General features: G+C 49.0%; 4 protein-coding genes across 4 annotated transcripts; 2 read left to right on the top strand and 2 right to left on the bottom strand.

The window, feature by feature from the left end:
- Positions 1-880: 880 nt before the first annotated feature.
- N7506_003305 (heavy metal translocating P-type ATPase) lies at positions 881-4,447 on the top strand (the record flags this gene model as incomplete). The annotated part of the gene is made up of 1 exon (XM_056952600.1): positions 881-4,447. One exon carries the CDS (start codon positions 881-883, stop codon positions 4,445-4,447), a length of 3,567 nt encoding a protein of 1,188 aa, XP_056814292.1.
- A 4,855-nt stretch (positions 4,448-9,302) lies between these two features.
- Positions 9,303-9,779, bottom strand: N7506_003306 (uncharacterized protein; the record flags this gene model as incomplete). The annotated part of the gene is made up of 1 exon (XM_056952601.1): positions 9,303-9,779. The coding sequence occupies one exon, from the start codon at positions 9,777-9,779 to the stop codon at positions 9,303-9,305; it is 477 nt and encodes a 158-aa protein (XP_056814293.1).
- Positions 9,780-12,479: 2,700 nt separating this feature from the next.
- On the bottom strand, positions 12,480-12,963 carry N7506_003307 (uncharacterized protein; the record flags this gene model as incomplete). The annotated part of the gene is made up of 3 exons (XM_056952602.1): positions 12,480-12,746; positions 12,791-12,871; positions 12,931-12,963. 3 exons carry the CDS (start codon positions 12,961-12,963, stop codon positions 12,480-12,482), a joined length of 381 nt encoding a protein of 126 aa, XP_056814294.1.
- Positions 12,964-14,629: 1,666 nt separating this feature from the next.
- Positions 14,630-16,703, top strand: N7506_003308 (zinc finger CCHC domain-containing protein; the record flags this gene model as incomplete). The annotated part of the gene is made up of 2 exons (XM_056952603.1): positions 14,630-14,655; positions 14,837-16,703. 2 exons carry the CDS (start codon positions 14,630-14,632, stop codon positions 16,701-16,703), a joined length of 1,893 nt encoding a protein of 630 aa, XP_056814295.1.
- Positions 16,704-20,097: the final 3,394 nt, after the last annotated feature.

Here is a 20,097-nt window from a genome sequence, read left to right on the forward strand (position 1 = left end):
GCCAACAGAGTAAACCAGTGGCAGCTATGACGCTTTATCGGAAGACTGAACCCGTTGGTGACATTGCGCAAACAAGCACAGACCATCGGCCGGCGGATATTTTTACGACTGAAGCCTTCTCGCCGGGTGCTCCACGCGAGGATCAAGATCGAGACGGCCAAAAGAATAAAAATAAAAATAAAACTAAAAAAGTGCAATATCAGTATGCTAGCTGCAGTGACTGCGCCAGCAAAGACAACAAAATCAGGGACGGTATCAAGGATTAGACCTATACATTGGTAAGCGTCCATGACAAATGAATGAGCATACTGGTAACCAACAATACGAACTGGACAATAAGCAGACCTGGGTATAACTGTCGAAGTTAATCAAAAGCGTGCGGAGAGACTTTTGTCGTCAGGGAACTCACAACTTTGACACGACATATTGAATACTAAAAATGAGATGGTAATTTTAATTTTTTGAGGTTTCATGATATGCCTATTTTTACTATGGCCTGAAGTGCGTTATTTTCGCCATATTACATTTCTCTGTATGCGTTGCCCCCCGCTCTAAGGTAAGATCGTGGTGAAGTGGCGCCTCGATTTAGCTTTCTTCCCGCGTTGCCTCAGCCGCACAAATAACGCCGCACAAATAACGCATCCAGTTCTTCATGGATCTCGAATCAGCATCTGTCATCTCTGGCAGGCGGACATGCGCGATTAGTGCGGTAGCGTGGTGGAAGTTGTAATACATTTGCAGACCCTAGAACGTTCGAAATCAGTCACCCTGTCCAATCCTGAACCAAGGCTCGAGATCTATAAAAGCTAGCTGTTCTCCGCAGATCGGAAAACCACCTTATGGATCTTTGGTCTCTCACCCTCTCGTCTATCCGCCGGAGATGGCTCCGAGTGATAAGTTGTCGCTGCCTCAGTCGAGGCTGACCACCATCTTAGTCAACAATTTGCACTGCCCGTCGTGCGTGACAAACGTCGAGGAGACTCTTTCGGCTCTAAAGCCGCCTCCTTTTTCCATTTCGACATCTATTCTTCGACATGAGATCGAAATCGTGCACTCCGTTACGCTTAGCGCCGACCGCATCGTACGCGCTCTAGAGGATGTTGCCTTCGAGGTTGACAGTGTTATTCCCGATGCCAGCGAGGGTGATATCGAGGCCAACGCCGCAGAAGCTCCAAGAAGAAGCTCCCGTGGCGAGCTCGAACACGACGTCCTTGCTCAGTCCGAATTGCACCTCTCAAAATGCGACGCATGTTCCGCACAGCTCGATATGCTGTCGTCGAAGACGTCCTCTACCGTTCACAAGGAAGCAGTCGCCGACAAAAAAGATCGGCTCGGTCGACACATCCGTCAGACAAAAGAAGAAGCGCTCGTGTCTGTTATGGATGACCACCTCATCGACACTCGGGCGCGAGTCACATTGTCCGTCAGTGGGATGTCATGCAGCTCCTGTGTGAGCAAGATCACCGGGGTCTTGCAAACTCGACCGTGGGTACAATCGGCCGACGTCAATCTCTTGACGAGCAGTGCCGTTATCATGCTCCTGGATAAGTCGCACATAGACGAGTTGCTCGAGACGGTTAGGGAAACGGGTTATACCACGGAGTTGATCGAATGTGAGGAGATCCGACTCCAGCAGCCACCGAGTGCATCCGGACCGGAAGATACGTGGCGAGCTTCGTACGTCATCCAAGGCATGACCTGTAGCTCCTGCGTCGGGAAAGTGACCGACACGCTGAAACAGTACGGGTGGATCACCACAGTGGATGTGAACCTCATCTCCGCTAGTGCGATGGTGGAGTTCCAAGGAAAGGACCACCTGGACGAAATTCCTGGCATTATCAACAGCCTTGGTTACACGGCCACCCTCGGCGACGTCGAGAGCAGAGCCCCATCTAGTCAACCCAGCTCGAAGCGGTCGGTGACCATCCAGGTGGAGGGGATGCACTGTCCACAGTGTCCACAGCGGATTCTCGATGCCCTCGCCGTCTACTCGGACAGATTAAAAGTGACCGCACCTCCTAGCAAGACACAGCCCAAGATTACTGTGAGCTATCTGCCTGAGGCGCCAAAATTTACCATCCGACATATCATGAGCACGATTGCCGATATCGATAAAGCCTTTACCGTTTCAGTGTACCACCCTCCGAGCCTTGAGGAACGCTCTCAGGCGATGCATCGCCGGCATCAATGGCATATCGCTCGCCGGTTGATTTTGGCCGTGCTAGCTGCCATCCCGACTTTTATCATCGGTGTGGTGTATATGTCCCTGGTCCACAACGACAATCCCGGTCGGATTTACCTCGAGGAGCCTATGTGGTCAGGTGAAGCATCACGCTCTGAGTGGGCGCTCTTCATCACGTCGAGTCCTGTCTATTTCTTCGCTGCAGACATTTTCCACCGCCGCATGCTCACCGAGCTCAAGGCGCTCTGGCGACCCGGAAGCAAAACTCCTATCTTGCGTAGATTCTATCGCTTTGGAAGTATGGATATGCTTATGTCACTGGGCACTAGCATCGCCTACTTCTCCTCCATCGCTATCCTGGCCATCAATGCCTCGCAGCCACACGGTAGCCCCAAAGCTTCTCATACCGGCTCGTACTTCGATGCGGTTGTCTTTTTGACCATGTTCCTACTGATCGGCCGGTTGCTCGAGGCCTACAGCAAAGCCAAAGCGGGAAATGCAGTTAGCCTCCTGGGCAAGCTGCGCCCGAGAGAGGCCACACTTGTGGACACGGCCGGAGCGGGTAGCCTCTCCGCCTCTGCGGATTCCAGCACAGTTCCAATCGACCAACTGGAGTTCGGAGATGTGGTGCGGGTGGCGAACGGTGCCTCACCTCCGTATGACGGAACGGTGATCGACGGAGAGTCACAGTTTGACGAGTCGAGTCTGACTGGGGAATCAAGACCGGTCTCCAAGTCCATTGGAGACGAAGTTTTTTCGGGAACAGTCAACCAGGCAAACCCGGTCTTGGTCCGTGTCACCCATCTTTCAGGCGACTCGATGTTGGATCAGATCATCAACACCGTTCGCCAGGGGCAGGTCCGTCGAGCGCCAATCGAGCGCACGGCAGACTTGATTACGGGGTTTTTTGTTCCCGTCATCACCCTCATCGCGGTGTTGGACTGGGTAATTTGGCTGGGCCTTGGTGTCTCCAGCCGGTTGCCCGACTCCTGGAAGGCCGACACTCCGGGAGGCTGGAGTTTCTGGTCGTTGCAATTCGCCATCTCAGTTTTTGTTGTCGCGTGCCCCTGTGGTATCGGACTCGCAGCGCCGACGGCCCTTTTTGTCGGTGGTGGTCTCGCGGCTCAGCATGGGATCCTCGTCAAAGGTGGGGGTGAAGCCTTCCAAGAGGCCAGCCAGCTTGACTGCATCGTCTTTGATAAAACCGGCACTATTACCAAGGGCGGCGAACCTTCTATCACTGATCATGAGGTAACACATAGCGCAGGCGTCGATGATCTTTGGGGCGCCGTTATGGAGCTCGAACAGAACAGCAATCACCCGATTGCTAAGGCGGTTGTGATTTTTGCCGCCTCCAAGCTAGCACCGGTCCTCAAAGCGGTTATGGTGGATGAAGTACCAGGAAAGGGTATGAAAGGCTCATTCGGCGCTCGCAATCGGGTCTCATCTGTCCTGGAAGTCATCGTGGGCAATGAGGCCTTGATGCAAGATCACGGAATCGTCATCCCTCCGGTCAGTGCCGAAAAATTGAGCGCCTGGAAGCGCCAGGCCAATTCTGTGGTCCTGGTAGGGCACAGAATTCGCCCGGAGCAATCAGCCACCGAAACAGTCCCCTGGAAGCTCTCCATCATGTTGGCAGTAGCCGACCCCATCCGGATCGAGGCCAAGGAGACCATCAAGGCTATCCAGGATCGGGGTATCGCGGTGTGGATGATATCAGGAGATAACCCGACGACTGCGCATGCGGTGGGCAGCATGGTCGGAATCCCGCCAGAGAACATCCTTGCCGGTATTCTGCCCGAGCAAAAGGCAGAAAAGATTCGATATCTCCAGAACACCCTACAGAAGGAAACAGGCTCCGCCCGGGCACTTGTCGCGATGGTTGGTGATGGGATTAACGATTCGCCTGCGCTAACCGCGGCCGACGTCGGCATTGCCATTGGTTCAGGGTCGGACATTGCGATCTCGGCTGCAGAATTTGTCCTCGTGTCTTCTCGTCTTTCCTCTCTCCTGACGCTCATCGATCTAAGCCGCGTCGTTTTCCGCCGGATCAAGTTTAACTTCGTCTGGGCGCTGGTTTACAACTGCATTGCCGTGCCAGTCGCTGCGGGAGTGTTTTACCCAATCGTCAGCAACGGCAGCCATGTCCGGTTGGATCCAGTCTGGTCCAGCCTCGCGATGGCATTGAGCAGTGTCAGTGTCGTATCCAGCAGTCTTTTGATGAAGGCTCGACTGCCACTGGTCGGTTTCAGATCGGATGATTGAGTTCCTCGAAAACAGACCTTTTTTTTTTAATTTTGCTTTGGCTTTGGACTGTGGAACTTGGACCTTGGTTTTTAATGCGCACTTGAAGGGGTCCTTGCTAAAGTCATGAAAGAAAACCTGAAAGGCGTAGTTGGGCAACCTGGATTGGCTGTTATGACCCCGGCAATAGTCAAACTACTTGAGTGGCTGTTCATACAGAGGTGCCACCGAGAGTCACGAAACTGCCTGGGTCACGTGCAAATCATCAATAATGAGATAATGAGATACTATTAGGATCGCATGGTTTTCATTGGTTGTCTCTGACACTGAGAAACTTCGCTCTCTTGAGAAGGATCCATAGTCTACTAGCTTAGCGTTACTCTTTGTTCCCGTACTCTCTTCCGATTGCTGCTCTGTCCATCCAATAACACTAATTCCTGCCTTACCTATTTAGGAGTATATACACTTTCCGCTCTCATGGCTTTATTGCCGTATCCAATAAAGTTACTTCTTTCCGAACTCCCTACGTTTCTGGATTTGGCCACTTCTATCTTTTTCATGTTTCATAATCTTTTCGGCTATCTTTCATCCTTTTTCCCATGTCGTTTCAGGGCATCGGCGTGCGGAGCTTGCAGAGCGCGCGTCACTAGTGATTGGGCAGACCACTCCCGGCGTTCGAGGAGCTCATTGGTTTCTTGGCACTTGAAACTAGTGCTGGTTCATACTAGTGTGAAATCGATCCCAATACTAATTTCAAAGAGCGAAATCCATTGTTTCTATCCACCTAACGGGCTTTTTGTCTTCTTGAATTTGATTCGGAACTTAATGCAGCCCTCTGTAGTTATCGGCTGCTACATCATCATCCCTTCCACAGGTCACATGTTCTTCTAGTTCACATTTGATTCTGAGACAGGCATACTGTTTAAAATATTCTCAAAGCATATTGTGGTCCCCTCAATAATTAAGATCTTGAAGGTCGGTGGTTTCCGTGGATGATTCCCCGGCATAGTGGGCAAATTGCCTGCCTTTCAAACCAGATTTGGAGACAGCCCAAATGAAACACATGCCCACAAAGAAGCCTTTTCGTTCGAGACATCTGTTCATGACGCGTGGCTTGTATATATCCCGGGGTGGGTCTCTCATCGGCCGAACTAAGCCCCTTTGCAGCGTAGACTTGCTCCCACGGCCACATACGCTCATAGCAGATCACACACACATTTGCCTCACCTATCTGTCCAGCCGTAGCATCGGAATTTCGTTCATTAATTTCTTGAAGAGCCCATTGATAGTTAAGAAAAGCACGTAAGCGCGTTATGAGCGATAAGGAAGTGGCAAATATATGGCTAGTGATGATAGGGCGCTTATAAGAGACAAGGCAGACAAGAAGGTAGGATACGCTGATAAACAGCACTGCGCACTCTGAAACTTATTAGCAAAGCCAAGTTTCGAGATGCAGTTGATTGAACGTGGCAATTGTGTTTACCTGTTATTGCATTCAGAGAAAACATCGCTCGCCTTTTGTCCTTTCGTTCTTCGGAGGGATTTCTCATGAATGCCTCCTCACGTAGCGAAAAAAATGACAGCGTCGTTGACATAGCCGATATCGACACGATTGTATGCTCGAAACCAAACATAACCACAACCTTTGCATCGGTGGTCCGTTGTGCGGCGTGGAAAATGCGACCCAACATGAACATCTCGAAAGTTAGAGGTAATAAGACAGCAATCAGCACGCAGACATAGGTGGGCATTCGCGTAGTTCGCTCTAGACGGAGCGAGTCGACCCTCCATTCTCCTATCCAGACCCACATCCTTCCCGCTAGTAGTGCGGTAAATAATAATAGAAATTCTATGTCGACGTCTATGTCGAGGATGATCACTGTCATAATGGACTCGAGAGTAGCTGGGACAAATCTTGCATATAGCTCTTCGCTTTCTGTAGGTTCAAAAGGGCCGTACAAAAGGCAGTGAAGCCCAAAAACAATAAGGGAGCCGCATAGCAGGAGGGTATTAACAGCGATCTGTCGACCATTAGAATTATATTTTTCACTGCATCACGGAGAGCTGGACCAGGAATTCTGTATAATTTGACGGATAACCGGGAGCTTGGTAATCCAGGACCCGAGGATAAAATGACGGCATCGCTGTGGTGAGGTTGCAATATCAGAAGTTAGAACTATAACAGCGGCCTCGGACGATCAAATCGTGTAGATGCGGAGAGGGATGTGGCCGTTTAGCATTCTTAACAAGACTAATAATGTCACTGGTTCCAGATCGCTATTGTACTCCGCATGACACTGTTGCGGGATTTGTGCGTACTTTACGCGCCTTTCAATGCTTTTCTGTCCGTGTTCCATGGGCACTCAAACCTAGTTAGCTATTAGCCACAGTAAGTCTAATTATCATAGAACAGGGGCTGTGCTTCAGGTAGCGAGCGGTATTTTGCCTCGCACAAGTCAGATGCCCACTGTAGCTGCTTCCGCCATCATGATGTAACCTTTACGTTTACTTATCCCATAAGAATACAGGCTTTCCACATAACCATATTATTGCTCCGCTCGCATCTTCTTCCGTCTCCTGACAAATACGTTCTCAAGTCGACGACTACACTGAAGATGGCATGCACTTGTGGCGCTAACTGTGCATGCAATGGCCCCAGCAACTGTACCTGCTCAAGCAAGGACTGCTCGTGCAATTCCTGCAGTGTGAGTTTTAAAAAACAGTTTTAATTAGTCGTGGCAAACTGGCGGTCAAGTAGAAATGAGAAACAATTGTGAAGTCCTGTACAATGACGTCACTGAATATCATTTTAACGGTCGGGAAGTGAAGCGCGCCAATCCATTCATGTAATGTACCTGTCGAACACAATTGAGAACACTCCTTCAAGTGGAGCCGAATAAAGCATAGTACTATACCTGATGGCAACCCATTCTGATGGCGGAAGGTCTGTTTTGTCATGATAGAGAGGATTTTTGAGGTCGATTAACGACGGGGGCGCGTCGGTAACGGAACTATATGGAAACGAGCCGATTCCGGAGCTGAGAACCCAGGATTTATGGTCATGCAGCTGCATGGGGTGGCCCATCTGTGTCCGTTATGAATCAGTCCTTTGCTAACCAAAGACGGGGTGATCAGGATTGGCGTAGGCGAGCTTACCGAATCCATGGAATCATCTGAGATCCTCATGATAATGTCAATTGTCGAATTCGACGGCATATGGATGGTTGTATTCGCGTACCAGCCATCTGATATGTTACCCTCAATAATGGGGATATTCGGTTCGGTATATGGAGCTCTGTCCACTACCCTGTCACAGTTCCTGTCTGGCTGATCGTAAAAGCGTGTGTCTGATTAGCAGGCCCAGGAAGAGGAACCACTGATTCAAAAGGAAAGAGATTCAACCACTTGTTGCATATCTCCTTGGGGGTATGTGGCAAATCTGAGAAAGTAGCCGCCAGGAGGCTGACCTAGTCGAATCATAGCCGAATACCTCTGGCCGATCGCGATTTCGAGTACCTAGATCAGTGATGTGAGTGCCTGACGAACCATGCGAGAACCAGGTAATACCTACTTTTACTTCTTGCATCTTTACATATAGCCCGTCTGCAGCATATAAAAACATAGAGTGCGCATTAGAGAAACGCGTAGAGTGTTGACTGCACCGGAGTTGACAAGATTAAGCGCCATCCAACCTCGCATCCGATTCGCCGGTATTGTCAGCAACGCTGAAGAAGTGTTGACACAGGTTTCAGGCGGAATTGAGCTAGCATTAAAGCCAGGTCGGAACATCATAGACGATGAACAGCCGCGGGGACTCTATGAAAGCGTCAAGGGAGGCATGCCTGTCCAAAGACCTACTCAACATCCTATAGACAGAATCTATCGTATGCGAGCTTCGATGACCCCTATTTCGGCTTTCCTGATCTCACTCCCTCGTCGGACGATATACCGGAAGTAGAACAATTTTTGCCATTCCTCACCGTTGACGCTGCATCCCATAACGACGCCTACGGATTTGCCAGCCGTAGTGACGAGTCCGAATCAGATCTGAATCAAATCAATCCTTTTTCCGACGGTGATCGGCGCACGCGCTACCTCTAGCACCGAGCAATCTGAAGTCCATCGACATTGATGAAATTCTGAAACTGGCAGAACCCGATGCTAACGCCTTCCAAAGGCAGTGTTACGGTAGTACCTGCTACTCTATTACTTTACTCACCCTATTCGCACCTTCGGCTCACAATCTGGTATGTTCTCGGAGACAGCTTGAATATTATTGTAAAGCCCTCAACGATAGAGAGGAAATGGTAGTTCATCCCTGACACGTTTGCGAAGCCAAAATCGTGGTCATTTAGGCGAAAACCGTGGTCCACTGAAGATCAAAAGGCACATTTCCTCTTTTTACCATTCTGAACTTCATTCACTACCTATAAATATATAGCACTGATCCCATCACCTACTCCTAACTCATCTGAGTATTTCATTCCTTTCTACCTTTACAATGGCCAAAACGTCCGGCGTACGACCAAAGCCTTTGATGGTGGAGAGAAAGCCACTTCGAGAGAGGAGAGACCGACGCATGACGAATCTAGAAAAGAACGTTGCAAGAGTATAGCAAGATGTGCGGCGCAGATATGACCAATGCATGACCTGAAGAGATTAACTAAGCTTGAAACTTGGTCATAATGACTGCTCAATCGCATAAAAGGGCACGCTGTTGAAGATGGTGGACATTATATTCTCATGGTCTGGGACGAATTATTTAACAGGTGGTCTGACGAATGCTTGCGTGGTCTCATAGTCTTTATTGCAAGTACCCGAAAGTAACTGCCCTCCGGACTATTGAAAGGATGATCTTCCGTGTCTCTGGATGCAACTAGTACGGTGCAGCTGACGTGGAGGGATCACGTATTCGAGGTGCGTATGGTTGACTAGCTCCTTCATTTCCATGGTTTGAAGATGCTTCAAGTTCCTTCACCTCGCCAGTACCGTTGAATAATAATGGCGAGGGAAAGCGCAAAGCGTAAGGAGTGAAGCCGTGCGGAATTTGAGCATTGCCAGTACCAAACACATCTGGATGGGACCCCTCCCAATCAGCAGTATAGGCGTCTGCTCCTGTGCGGCCTGGTGAGAGCTGCGTATAAGTGGAGGAAAATATGTCCTCTCCATACAGATTCTCGGAATTTATGCCGTTCACGAGTCCGCTTGAGGCTGTCATTATTGGGAAGTCAACAGAAGAAAAGGACGGCATATCCAGATCAGGATTCTCTGTCACAGTTCGATGAACTGAGAAGTTATCAAGAGCCCTTGGTGCTGAAGCGGGTTCTATGTATCGGGGGTAGCCAGGTGTCATGGCGGAAGAAAGGCCAGTGAAGGATGAGAGGTCGGCAGGTGATATAACTGAGTTTGCGGCAAAGCTGTCCTCAGCTGACTTATACTGGAGCCAGCTGTGCTGATTCAAAGTTTGGGATTTGGGTATACTTGCTGAGGGACTTGTCTGTATGGAGGTGAACTGTCCAGGAGACCTGCAACGATCTTCGTGGAGGGCAGCTACTGCGCTCTCTGACTCGGATAACGTGCTCTTTCTGTGTTCGTGGACAAGGGGATGCGGCGGAGAAAGCCCCGAATCGAGTTCTAGGGACGGCTCTTTCTTCAACGCACAGACACAACGCTCCCCACGAACGCAATTACATTGTGGATAATAATTTTCTGTGCATTAATTTAGTTAGCAAGGAACCAGCCAAGCATACCAAATACTAATATACTCACGAGTCTTGCAGTCATTCTTTGCTCTGTTATTATTGCCACATCCGCACTTGACATGTGCTGATCGTGATTCGCGTAGACTACGACAGTGAGTGCACTGAGAGACTGGTCGCCCTTTTTTACTGATAAGGGTCAAGGGACGCTCTAGGGAATCAATCAGCAGGGCACCAAATCAGTATCTCAGTACTGACGGACCGGAATGGGAACAACTGGCAGCACGGTGGCCACGGATACAGGCGTCACAAGCCCACTTCTCACCATTGATAAGCATTGCTGGCGATTATGTCGAACAAAGCACGGAGCTAGAACGTGAGCTGTGCCCTTGTATGCTTCTGATGAATAGAATTTAAGTAGAGTGCAAAAGTGATGAGTGACTTGAGACACGTTGATGGTAAGATGAGCTGTCGGTGGCGAAGTGGACATCGGTCGGACCGGTTTAAGTTATTCACCCTCCCACTTAAAGTTGCCTGCTGTGACCACAAATGGCACGACCGAGACAACATTCGAAAAGCAATTAGGGAGTGTGAATTGGGGAGTGTCTCCTAGCCAATCGTACTCAATAAACACCCTATTTCTTTCACTGCGTTGAAAAAGAAGAGGTATTAATCGGTTTGTTATTCTTTTCGACTATTTTGTAGTCGGATCGCTGAGAGACAATCAATAGTTTAATCACGCGCTGTGAATTTTCTCTTGCCTGTTGGCCTTCATGCTTTCACCAGCATTGATTGGCCTTTTAACACTCGTTGACAGCTCCTGGCACTCTATTATTTTATCCTCATTCATGCTGCAGTACAGTTATCGTAGTTATCGTAGAAAGTGTCGTTTTTAGTTAACTAAATAGCTGACTTGGAATATGTGGCAGAAAATCAACCGACCACAGAGGCCTAAACGTTTCACGCAACTAACTTTGGGCGTGACTTGATGTTTTAGGGGATACACGTGATGTGTGCGGGGCGAGGGAAGGGTGGTGTAATCATCAACGTTTTATTCTGGCAACGGCAATAATTGACCACCGTACTTTTGTTCGAGAGGCGCCATCTTTTTCTCACCGGCCATCCTTTAGTGCTTTTCATCACCACTTTTACAGTATGATCAACATTATGTGTGCCAACCTTTACCATTTCTGGTTTAATTGTTCAACAGTTGACTCGAAGGCAACCAACACGAGTTCATTTAACAGAGTTACTCTTATTCATGGACGCTCACCAGTATCCTGAACACACCCGAAAAGTTCACCTCATTGTGTTGAGTCGAGCCTCGATTTCTACGAAAATCCGGCTCCTCACCACATCCGACCGATGTCGCACATGATTGGGATATTGCTCAGCCTGGAATATCATGCAGCCCCCATCGGCTTCAATTTTATGTCATCCGGCGCCATTCATTCCTGCGGTCAGTGTGTTGGCGCATCGAGAACAGTCCCATGCTCAGAATAAACTATTTGGAGAGACGCCTAGGGATATGATTCGAAAATTCAGGGGCAGATACCAGTATTCCCTGAAGCTGTCCTGTCCTTACGCGTAAGGCATATACCAGATGGGCTGTTGCACCTATCCCGATGGGGAAGGTTGCGGCAAGGACCATTTACATAGTTGTGTAGTTCGATTTGTTCGTTTGCTTTTTGAATGCAATGGCCGACACAGACACCACAAAAAGAGGGGGTCAATCCAGGCCAAGTCTAGGTTGGTGCTACCTTCATTACCTTATTGATAGGCCTCCTACCCTGCAAGTAGATAGATTATATCTTAACAGAACGTTACTTCTCGGAACGTGTTACAAGCACCCCCTTTGGAAAAGGTTTTATCTATATGGAGCATCAGGGAGTCAAGCAAGGTCTTCCCAATAAAATGCCGCAAACTCCGTGACTGAAACGGACCAGTGGGTAGCACCAGCATGCGAAAGCCATATCTCACGTCGTGCCCCAGAAAACAATGCGCTTCACAGCCATAGATCCTATGGGCGACCGTGCAAATGAGCTAATTTGTTGAGGGTGGCAACATAATGGGTGATTGGTTCTTTCTCACTCCTTTCTCCACCTTGGAGTACCATAACATGACCCTGCAAAACACACAATCCAATCAAGAGGTTTGCAATATCTTTGATCGACGTAAGGCTATACTTGGAGAATTTCCAGAGGACCTACAGCTCGCAGGGGTTATATCATTGGTCAACTGGCTCTCCTTTCCACAATAAGCTTTCACCTCACAATGAAGGAATTGTCGTATTGTCCTTATTTGGCTGTTCTGCTGAAATACATTTCGATTTATATTGCTATGACGATTTGGTTTCAATCTTCGAAAGAGAAGAGATTGTCCTCGTCTGTGGGGTCTTCATTCGTTTGCCTATGGAGAAGACTTCTTTTGGGACCTGCATCCCTCCTATGCAAATCCTCGTTGGCTTTCTTGTCAACGTTGCTGGCAGCCGGGATAGGGGAAGAAGGGTGGGAAATATTGTCCCGGTGGAGATGCCCTCTGCCTGTTTGAATAGCGTCGAGATCGGTCACTCGATGAGCGGCGGAAAAAGCAAAGTCGCCGGAGTCAAAGTAAGTCCGTTCCTTCCGATTGTCAGCACGCTCACAATAAATCACATTTTGAGTACCTTGGATTTTTCACCCAGTAAGCCTCCACGCGGCCGCTTTCCGTACTTGCTCAAGTGACGTTTCTCACTTTCAGACAATGGCTGAGGGAATATTATTAGCGCCCTTGCTCCAGGGTTGGGTGGGTGCGGAAAGGCCCTACTTCAGGATATGGCTCCTTGCCCCCTGATTGCATTTTAAGAGGTAGTCCCGTGTTCTCAGAAGGACTTTCCAAGTACTCGATGGATTTTCTACCTGATCTGCAATTCCTATGAATCCCCCGGCCAAAGGTCTATGACGTTATTATTCTGTCACGTGCTATTATTGCGTTAGCTACCTCGCTCGAAATTCTCGTTCAGCACTTGCAGCCAATCACATTTTATCAGTATGTTGACTAATCGAGCGTATGCCTAACCCAGCTACCACTCAGGCTCCTGTCGTTGCCTGAGACGTAGTTGTTCACCTAAGTTACGGGCTTATTCATACTGTCGCAATTACCTACGAATACTGCATGAAACCGGGTCTATAGATGATCCGTCGGCATAGCTTATGTAACTAGAATGGACCCATAACGTTAACGTAATTCACCAGTGAGCTGCGCACCACTAGTGAGCTGCGCACCACTAGTGAGCTGCGCAGTCCGGAACACATAAGTAAATGCGATATATGTTACATCTATATCTTAACAACCGCACACTTGTTCTATCTAGTTACCTACCGATAACAATCGATAAGACTTATTAGTACTGTATATCAATTTCAAGGACACCGAAAGGCCAGGTGATTATCATTTCCAAATTTACCGAAAATTACGAACACAAAAGCTCGATATTAATATATCTTGATAATTATGACAGAGAAACTCCTTAAGCTCAGGTAAAGTGCTGGACACTACATGGAGAGTATTTAGGCTTAAGGAAAGATTCCTGTAGACAAGGATTGTTGAGATATTAAGTTGTAATTTATCCCATTTACTATGTGTTCTGGACTGCGCAGCTCACTAGTGGTGCGCAGCTCACTGGTGAATTACGTTAAATAGCGAGAAATAGGAGTAATGGGAATACAGAGTCATTGATATCTCCAATTGGCCGGATACAGTACGGATCGTGACACATACCTCACAAACACGACAGATGAAGTACATACACTGTGATGAGCAGCTTACCTAGATTCCCCTGATCCACTGATAGTTAACTAGCCGTAGCTGACATAAGCCAACGAAGACCTGGGAAATATGGCAAGAAAGTGGGCATGCCACGGGCTTGTCCAAGAGGACATCTTTCTTGGTGGGCAAGGGGAAATAAACCTGCATCAGACTTGGGGGTTGCCTGGGTATTAGGAAACGCGCTTGATTTGGAGTGGAGACTGTTATCTGGCCGATAATATTCAATAAGCACCCTACTTCTTTCATGATGTCCAAGTTAACAAGAAAATGAGTGAATGAATCTGTTCATTTATTCTTTTTCGACCATAGACATAGGTTTCCTGTAAACACCGGCTGCAAGTTTGCTTACCCGTTGAACTTCCAGCTTTCTATGGGTCTTGTGCCACTACAGTATGTTCTTGTTTATTGCTGATATCATGGAAAGCATCGTTGAAGCATCGTTGAATTTGCATATTCGGTCAATGTACAAATAACCAGTCGCATTTCATCGTTCATCAACATCATTCCTCTTCAAACGGTGTCATTGCAAGAAATTTTTGCCCATTTAACCACCCCTTTTTCTGTTGCCTACACTTATTGCCCGCATTTCAATTCGCATTCCTAATCTTGATGACCCATTTCAGATCCTGCTTTCAATCTCGCGAGTCAGATTCTTAAGTAGGATCCTAGGATCAAATTCGACCCCAGGATCCATACCATGGTTCTGTCAGGGATCTACCTGAAGTATACAGGATGTTTGGAGAAATGATCTGCGGGACCCACATGGTGCATATGGGTTCCCCTGAACGCGAGGAAGCCCGTTCCTTTTGCTTCCTCGCGCTACGTCTTGTATCTAGAGTCGACTATAGCTTTCTTTAATATTGATCACTCATCTACGGATACGTGAGACCCTCACATTACGTAGCGCCAACCTTGGTAACCGACGACAACAAAGACAACCGACGACAACAAAGACAACCGACGACAACAAAGACAACCGACGACAACAAAGACAACCGACGACAACAAAGACAACCGACGACAACAAAGACAACCGACGACAACAAAGACAACCGACGACAACAAAGACAACCGACGACAACAAAGACAACCGACGACAACAAAGACAACCGACGACAACAAAGACAACCGACGACAACAAAGACAACCGACGACAACAAAGACAACCGACGACAACAAAGACAACCGACGACAACAAAGACAACCGACGACAACAAAGACAACCGACGACAACAAAGACAACCGACGACAACAAAGACACAATGACGTCCAAATCTAACGAAGCCCTTAGCGCTCGAGGGCCTGAGGATATGGAACGGAGAGGAAGAACAAGAAGAGAAACCGTGATGGCACAAGAAGCCACCGTCGTCGACGATGACGGATCTGACGACGACGATTACCAGCCTAGTAATGAAGACGACAGGACAGTACTGCCCGAAAATGCGGGCACGACCCCGATGATTGATGCGTTTGACTACGTGAGCCCGAATCACCCGCTACGTCCTGCTCGAGCGATCTGTGTTCTAGATAGAGCGCAACAATTGGCACGATTGCGACACCATTTCGAGTTCTGGTGGGACGTTATGCTCGCCATGGACAAACAAGCCAAAATGAATACAAACCAAGTGACCGATGATTTGATTCGTGAAGAAGTCATACGTTTAGGCGAAGACAACCGAGAACTGCGACGTGAAAGAGACCGTATGACGGTGCAACGAGATTTGGCAGAGAAGCGAGTCGAGGAACTGGCCTCGAAGTTGGACGGAGCTTACCGAGAGCGAGACCAGTCAATCAATACGTTGATGAATACGGCGAGACAAACGACGCCGGTTCCGGAAAGAAACACCAACAGTCGTGTTCCCCGACGCGATGTCTCCCTGGAGGCTCGGACTGAACCGATACGACGAGACGGTTCCCACTTGCTTTACTCCAGTCCGGGACGTTTCGATAATCCAAAGTTTCCTGATGCGCCTGTATTTTCAGGAGATCGCGGCGCGTTTGATAGCTGGAGAGACAAGGTGTATGACAAGCTGAGTAACAGCGCCGCTCAGTACCCAAATGAAGAGCAACGAATTGCCTATATTCGCAGCCGCACTGACGGTATCGCCTATCAACAAATCCGAGCCCAATGTCGACCCGACCATCCGCGCAGCTTTCGGTCTGCTGAAGATGCATTGGAAGCTCTAGAAAAGATTTACGGCGATAAGAACAAGAGAAAACGGGCCATCAACGAACTGCGCACCCTGCGTATGGGAAGAAGGACCTTTGATGACTTCTATGCCGACTTCGCCCGCTGCGCTGCGGAAGTTGGATATGCTGAAGATGCTATGATACCACTACTCGAAAACGCGATCTCAAACGAGTTGGCCCGACAAGTCATCGGGTTGCAGAAACCCGCAGACTTTTACGACCTGGTAGATTTCTATCGAGATGTTGATCACGAGATGCGTGATTACGAAAGAAGGTTGCCAAGCCGTGTCATTGGCACCGGCCGAACCAATCAGCAATACGAAAAATCACGTCCAAGACAGACACCCTTCGCCACACGATCTGAAGGCTATGTTCCGCGCCCGGTAGATCGCGCCTTGCTTGCTCAGCATGGCCGATGCTACAAGTGCGGTGAGCATGGACACCGAATCCACGAGTGCACAAACCCGCAGATGAAGGAGATGCCACGCCTTGGTCGCGGAACAGCGAAGGTAAACCATGCGACGATGGAATCCGACATCGACGATGAAAGCACCGTCGTTGAGGGAAAAGAGATGTCCTAGACCGAAGTCGCGATTTAGGACGGACGAAGTACGAAGTACGATCAATAAGAATCTCCGCTTGCTCTGTGCGGCAGCAGAGGGTGAACCTCGATGGTAACCACCTCATCCTGCCATGCACTCTGCACAAGGACGGAAAGGGTGTGCAGATAGATGCTCTTGTCGATAGCGGAGCAAATGGAATGGCTTTTATTGATCAAACCTTTGCGCAAAAACACGATTTGAAACTGGAACTGTTACGTCACCCGCGACGGCTCGAGGTCGTTGACGGAAGACAATCGGTCGCGGGGCGGATCACCCATATGACACGGATACCCATGAACATACAGGGGCACAGAGAGGCTCTGCCCTGTTTTGTGACCAAGTTGAGCCAGCAACCGATTGTGCTCGGAATCCCTTGGCTGAAGCTCCACGATGTGACAATCTCATGGAAAAAGAACACGTTGACATTCGATTCTGCTCACTGTCACGAACACTGTGGAGTGAAGAAGAGGATTGTGATCTGTGGAATCACGAAAGAAGATCCAATGAAGAAACCGACGAAAGATACCGAAAAGAATACGCTCGACATTCGCATGATTGGAGCGTCCCCCTTTCTCTACCTAACAGACAAAGCAAGAAAGAAATCCGAAGAATTCACCATTTTCGCTGCCTCGATGGCAGATATCGAGAAAGCACTGGCGCCTAAGACCAAAATTGAACCCAAAGAAAAACTACCGCCGGAATACCATGAGTTTCTCGACGTGTTTTCGCAGACAGAAGCCGACAAGCTCCCACCGCACCGCGCCTACGACCACAAAATACGGCTAAAGGAAGGCACCGAGCCGCCATTCGGCCCGCTGTACGACATGTCCCGAGACGAGCTCCTCGTCTTACGAGAATACCTGGAGGAAAACTTAGGGAAAGGATTTATTCGAGCATCGCGATCACCCGCCGCCTCTCCAGTTCTGTTTGTTCGAAAACCGGGAGGCGGATTACGATTCTGTGTGGACTACCGAGCTCTCAATGCGCTCACGGTGAAGAACCGATACCCAATCCCATTGATCCGAGAGACCCTGGATCGGCTCTGCAAAGCTCAGTACTACACCAAATTAGATATCATAGCGGCGTTCAATCGTCTTCGCATCGCCAAGGGAGACGAATGGAAGACCGCGTTCCGGACGAGATATGGATTGTTCGAATATCTTGTGATGCCGTTCGGGCTAACGAATGGCCCTGCTTCCTTCCAGCACTATGTGAACGATGCCTTGCGAGAGTACCTCGACATTTTTTGCACAGCATATTTGGATGACATCTTGATTTACAGCAATTCATTGAGCGAACACAAGAGACACGTGAGACAAATATTGCAACGCCTGAAAGAGTATGGGTTACAGGCCGATATTGCAAAGTGCGAATTCCACGTACAGGAAGTGAAATATTTGGGCCTCATCGTGAGCACGGACGGCATCCAGATGGACCCAGTGAAGGTCTCCGCCGTCAAAGAGTGGCCGACCCCACAAAATGTCAAGGACATCCAAAGTTTTCTCGGATTTGCGAATTTCTACCGAAGGTTCATCAAAAGATTTGCCACAAAAGCCAACCCTCTCACCAGATTGACCAAGAAAGATACCCCATTCACATGGGATGACAAATGCCAGACTGCATTCGAAGAACTCAAGGAAGCGTTCACCTCAGCACCAATTCTACGACATTTTGACCCAGACAAGCCTAGCACTATCGAGTGCGACTCATCAGATTACGTCAATGCAGGCTGCTTGTCACAGCCTGATCCAGATGGGACCCTGCACCCAGTCGCATTCTTTTCCCGCAAGCTGTCACCGGCGGAATGCAACTATGATATCTACGACAAAGAACTAATGGCCGTGGTGCAGTCTTTTGAAGAATGGCGAGCCGAGCTAGAAGGTGCAGCAACTCCTGTACAGGTGATCAGCGACCACAAGAACCTCCAACATTTCATGACAACCAAGCGCCTCAGTCGGCGACAAGCGCGATGGAGCGAGTTTCTTTCACGGTTCGAGTTCAAACTCATTTATCGTCCAGGAACACAGGGTGGGAAACCAGATGCTTTGACAAGACGATCATCAGATATGCCACAGACGGATGACGACGAGAGACTACGACATCAGGACCAGACAGTGATCAAGCCGCAGAACATCTCACCCGGAATGCACCCGCTTGCCTTGAAGCAGAACACGTTACACGAAAACCACGATGATACGCAGCAACCCCTCGATGATTTGATCACCGCTGCTTATAAAAAAGATCCAATACCTGCAAAGATACGAGAGATTATGGACAAGCACGACCGCCAGCTCCCGACGGAGCTGGCTCGACTCAAGATCCCCATCAACGAGATGGTAGAAAGAGATGGAAGACTGTTTGTGAAAGATCGAATGTTTGTGCCGGACGATGATGAACTACGCCTCCGTCTTCTACGATCATGCCACGACAATGCCGCCGCGGGGCATCCAGGAAGAGCCAAAACCCACGAACTACTTTCACGAAATTACTACTGGCCCAAGATGGGCCAAGCCGTTAAACGATATGTACGCAATTGCCACACCTGCTCGCGATCCAAAGCGTCACGGCTGCCATACCAGGGGCTTTTGCAACCTCTGGGTACGCCGAATGGCAGGTGGGAAGACATAGCAGTCGACTTCATTGTCGAGCTACCAAGAAGTAAAAACGAAACGACAGGCCAGTTCTGCAAGAACATCATGGTCGTGACCGACCGACTTTCGAAACAACGACACTTCATTGCATGTGGATCTACGAATGCAAAGCACACGGCACAGTTGTTCTTGCACCATGTATGGAAGCACCACGGACTACCAACGACGATTGTATCAGATAGAGGGACACAGTTCACCTCCCGCCTTTGGCAGCGGCTTTGCCAGCGATTAGGAATCTCGACTAGGCTCTCGACAGCCTACCACCCAGAATCAGACGGTCAATCGGAAAACTCCAATCAGGGGCTAGAGCAGTACCTCCGGGCTTACGTCAACTATTCGCAGGACGATTGGGTCAACTGGTTACCTCTTGCAGAATTTGCGATCAATAATCATCAGTCAGCGACAACAGGAGTGACACCTTTCTACGCCGTATACGGACAACATCCCCGAATGGGACATGAGCCGCCCCAAGGAACACGAAAACTACCCGCGAAGCAACAGATAGATATCAGCACCGCGGACGCCTTCGCCAACGAAATGGCAAGATTGACAGAAATACTACGTTTGGAGATGACCATGGCCCAAGCGCAACACGCCGAGTACGCAAATGAGAACCGAATGCCAGCACCACACTATCGTGAGGGAGACGAAGTGTGGCTCGAGACAAAGAATTTGAGTATAGAAAGACCAGCCAGGAAACTCTCGGAGAAGTTCATTGGACC

The sequence above is a fragment of the Penicillium brevicompactum genome, assembly GCF_028827555.1.
Source record: "Penicillium brevicompactum strain IBT 35665 chromosome Unknown utg000002l_segment0_segment0, whole genome shotgun sequence".
Lineage (NCBI taxonomy): Eukaryota > Fungi > Ascomycota > Eurotiomycetes > Eurotiales > Aspergillaceae > Penicillium > Penicillium brevicompactum.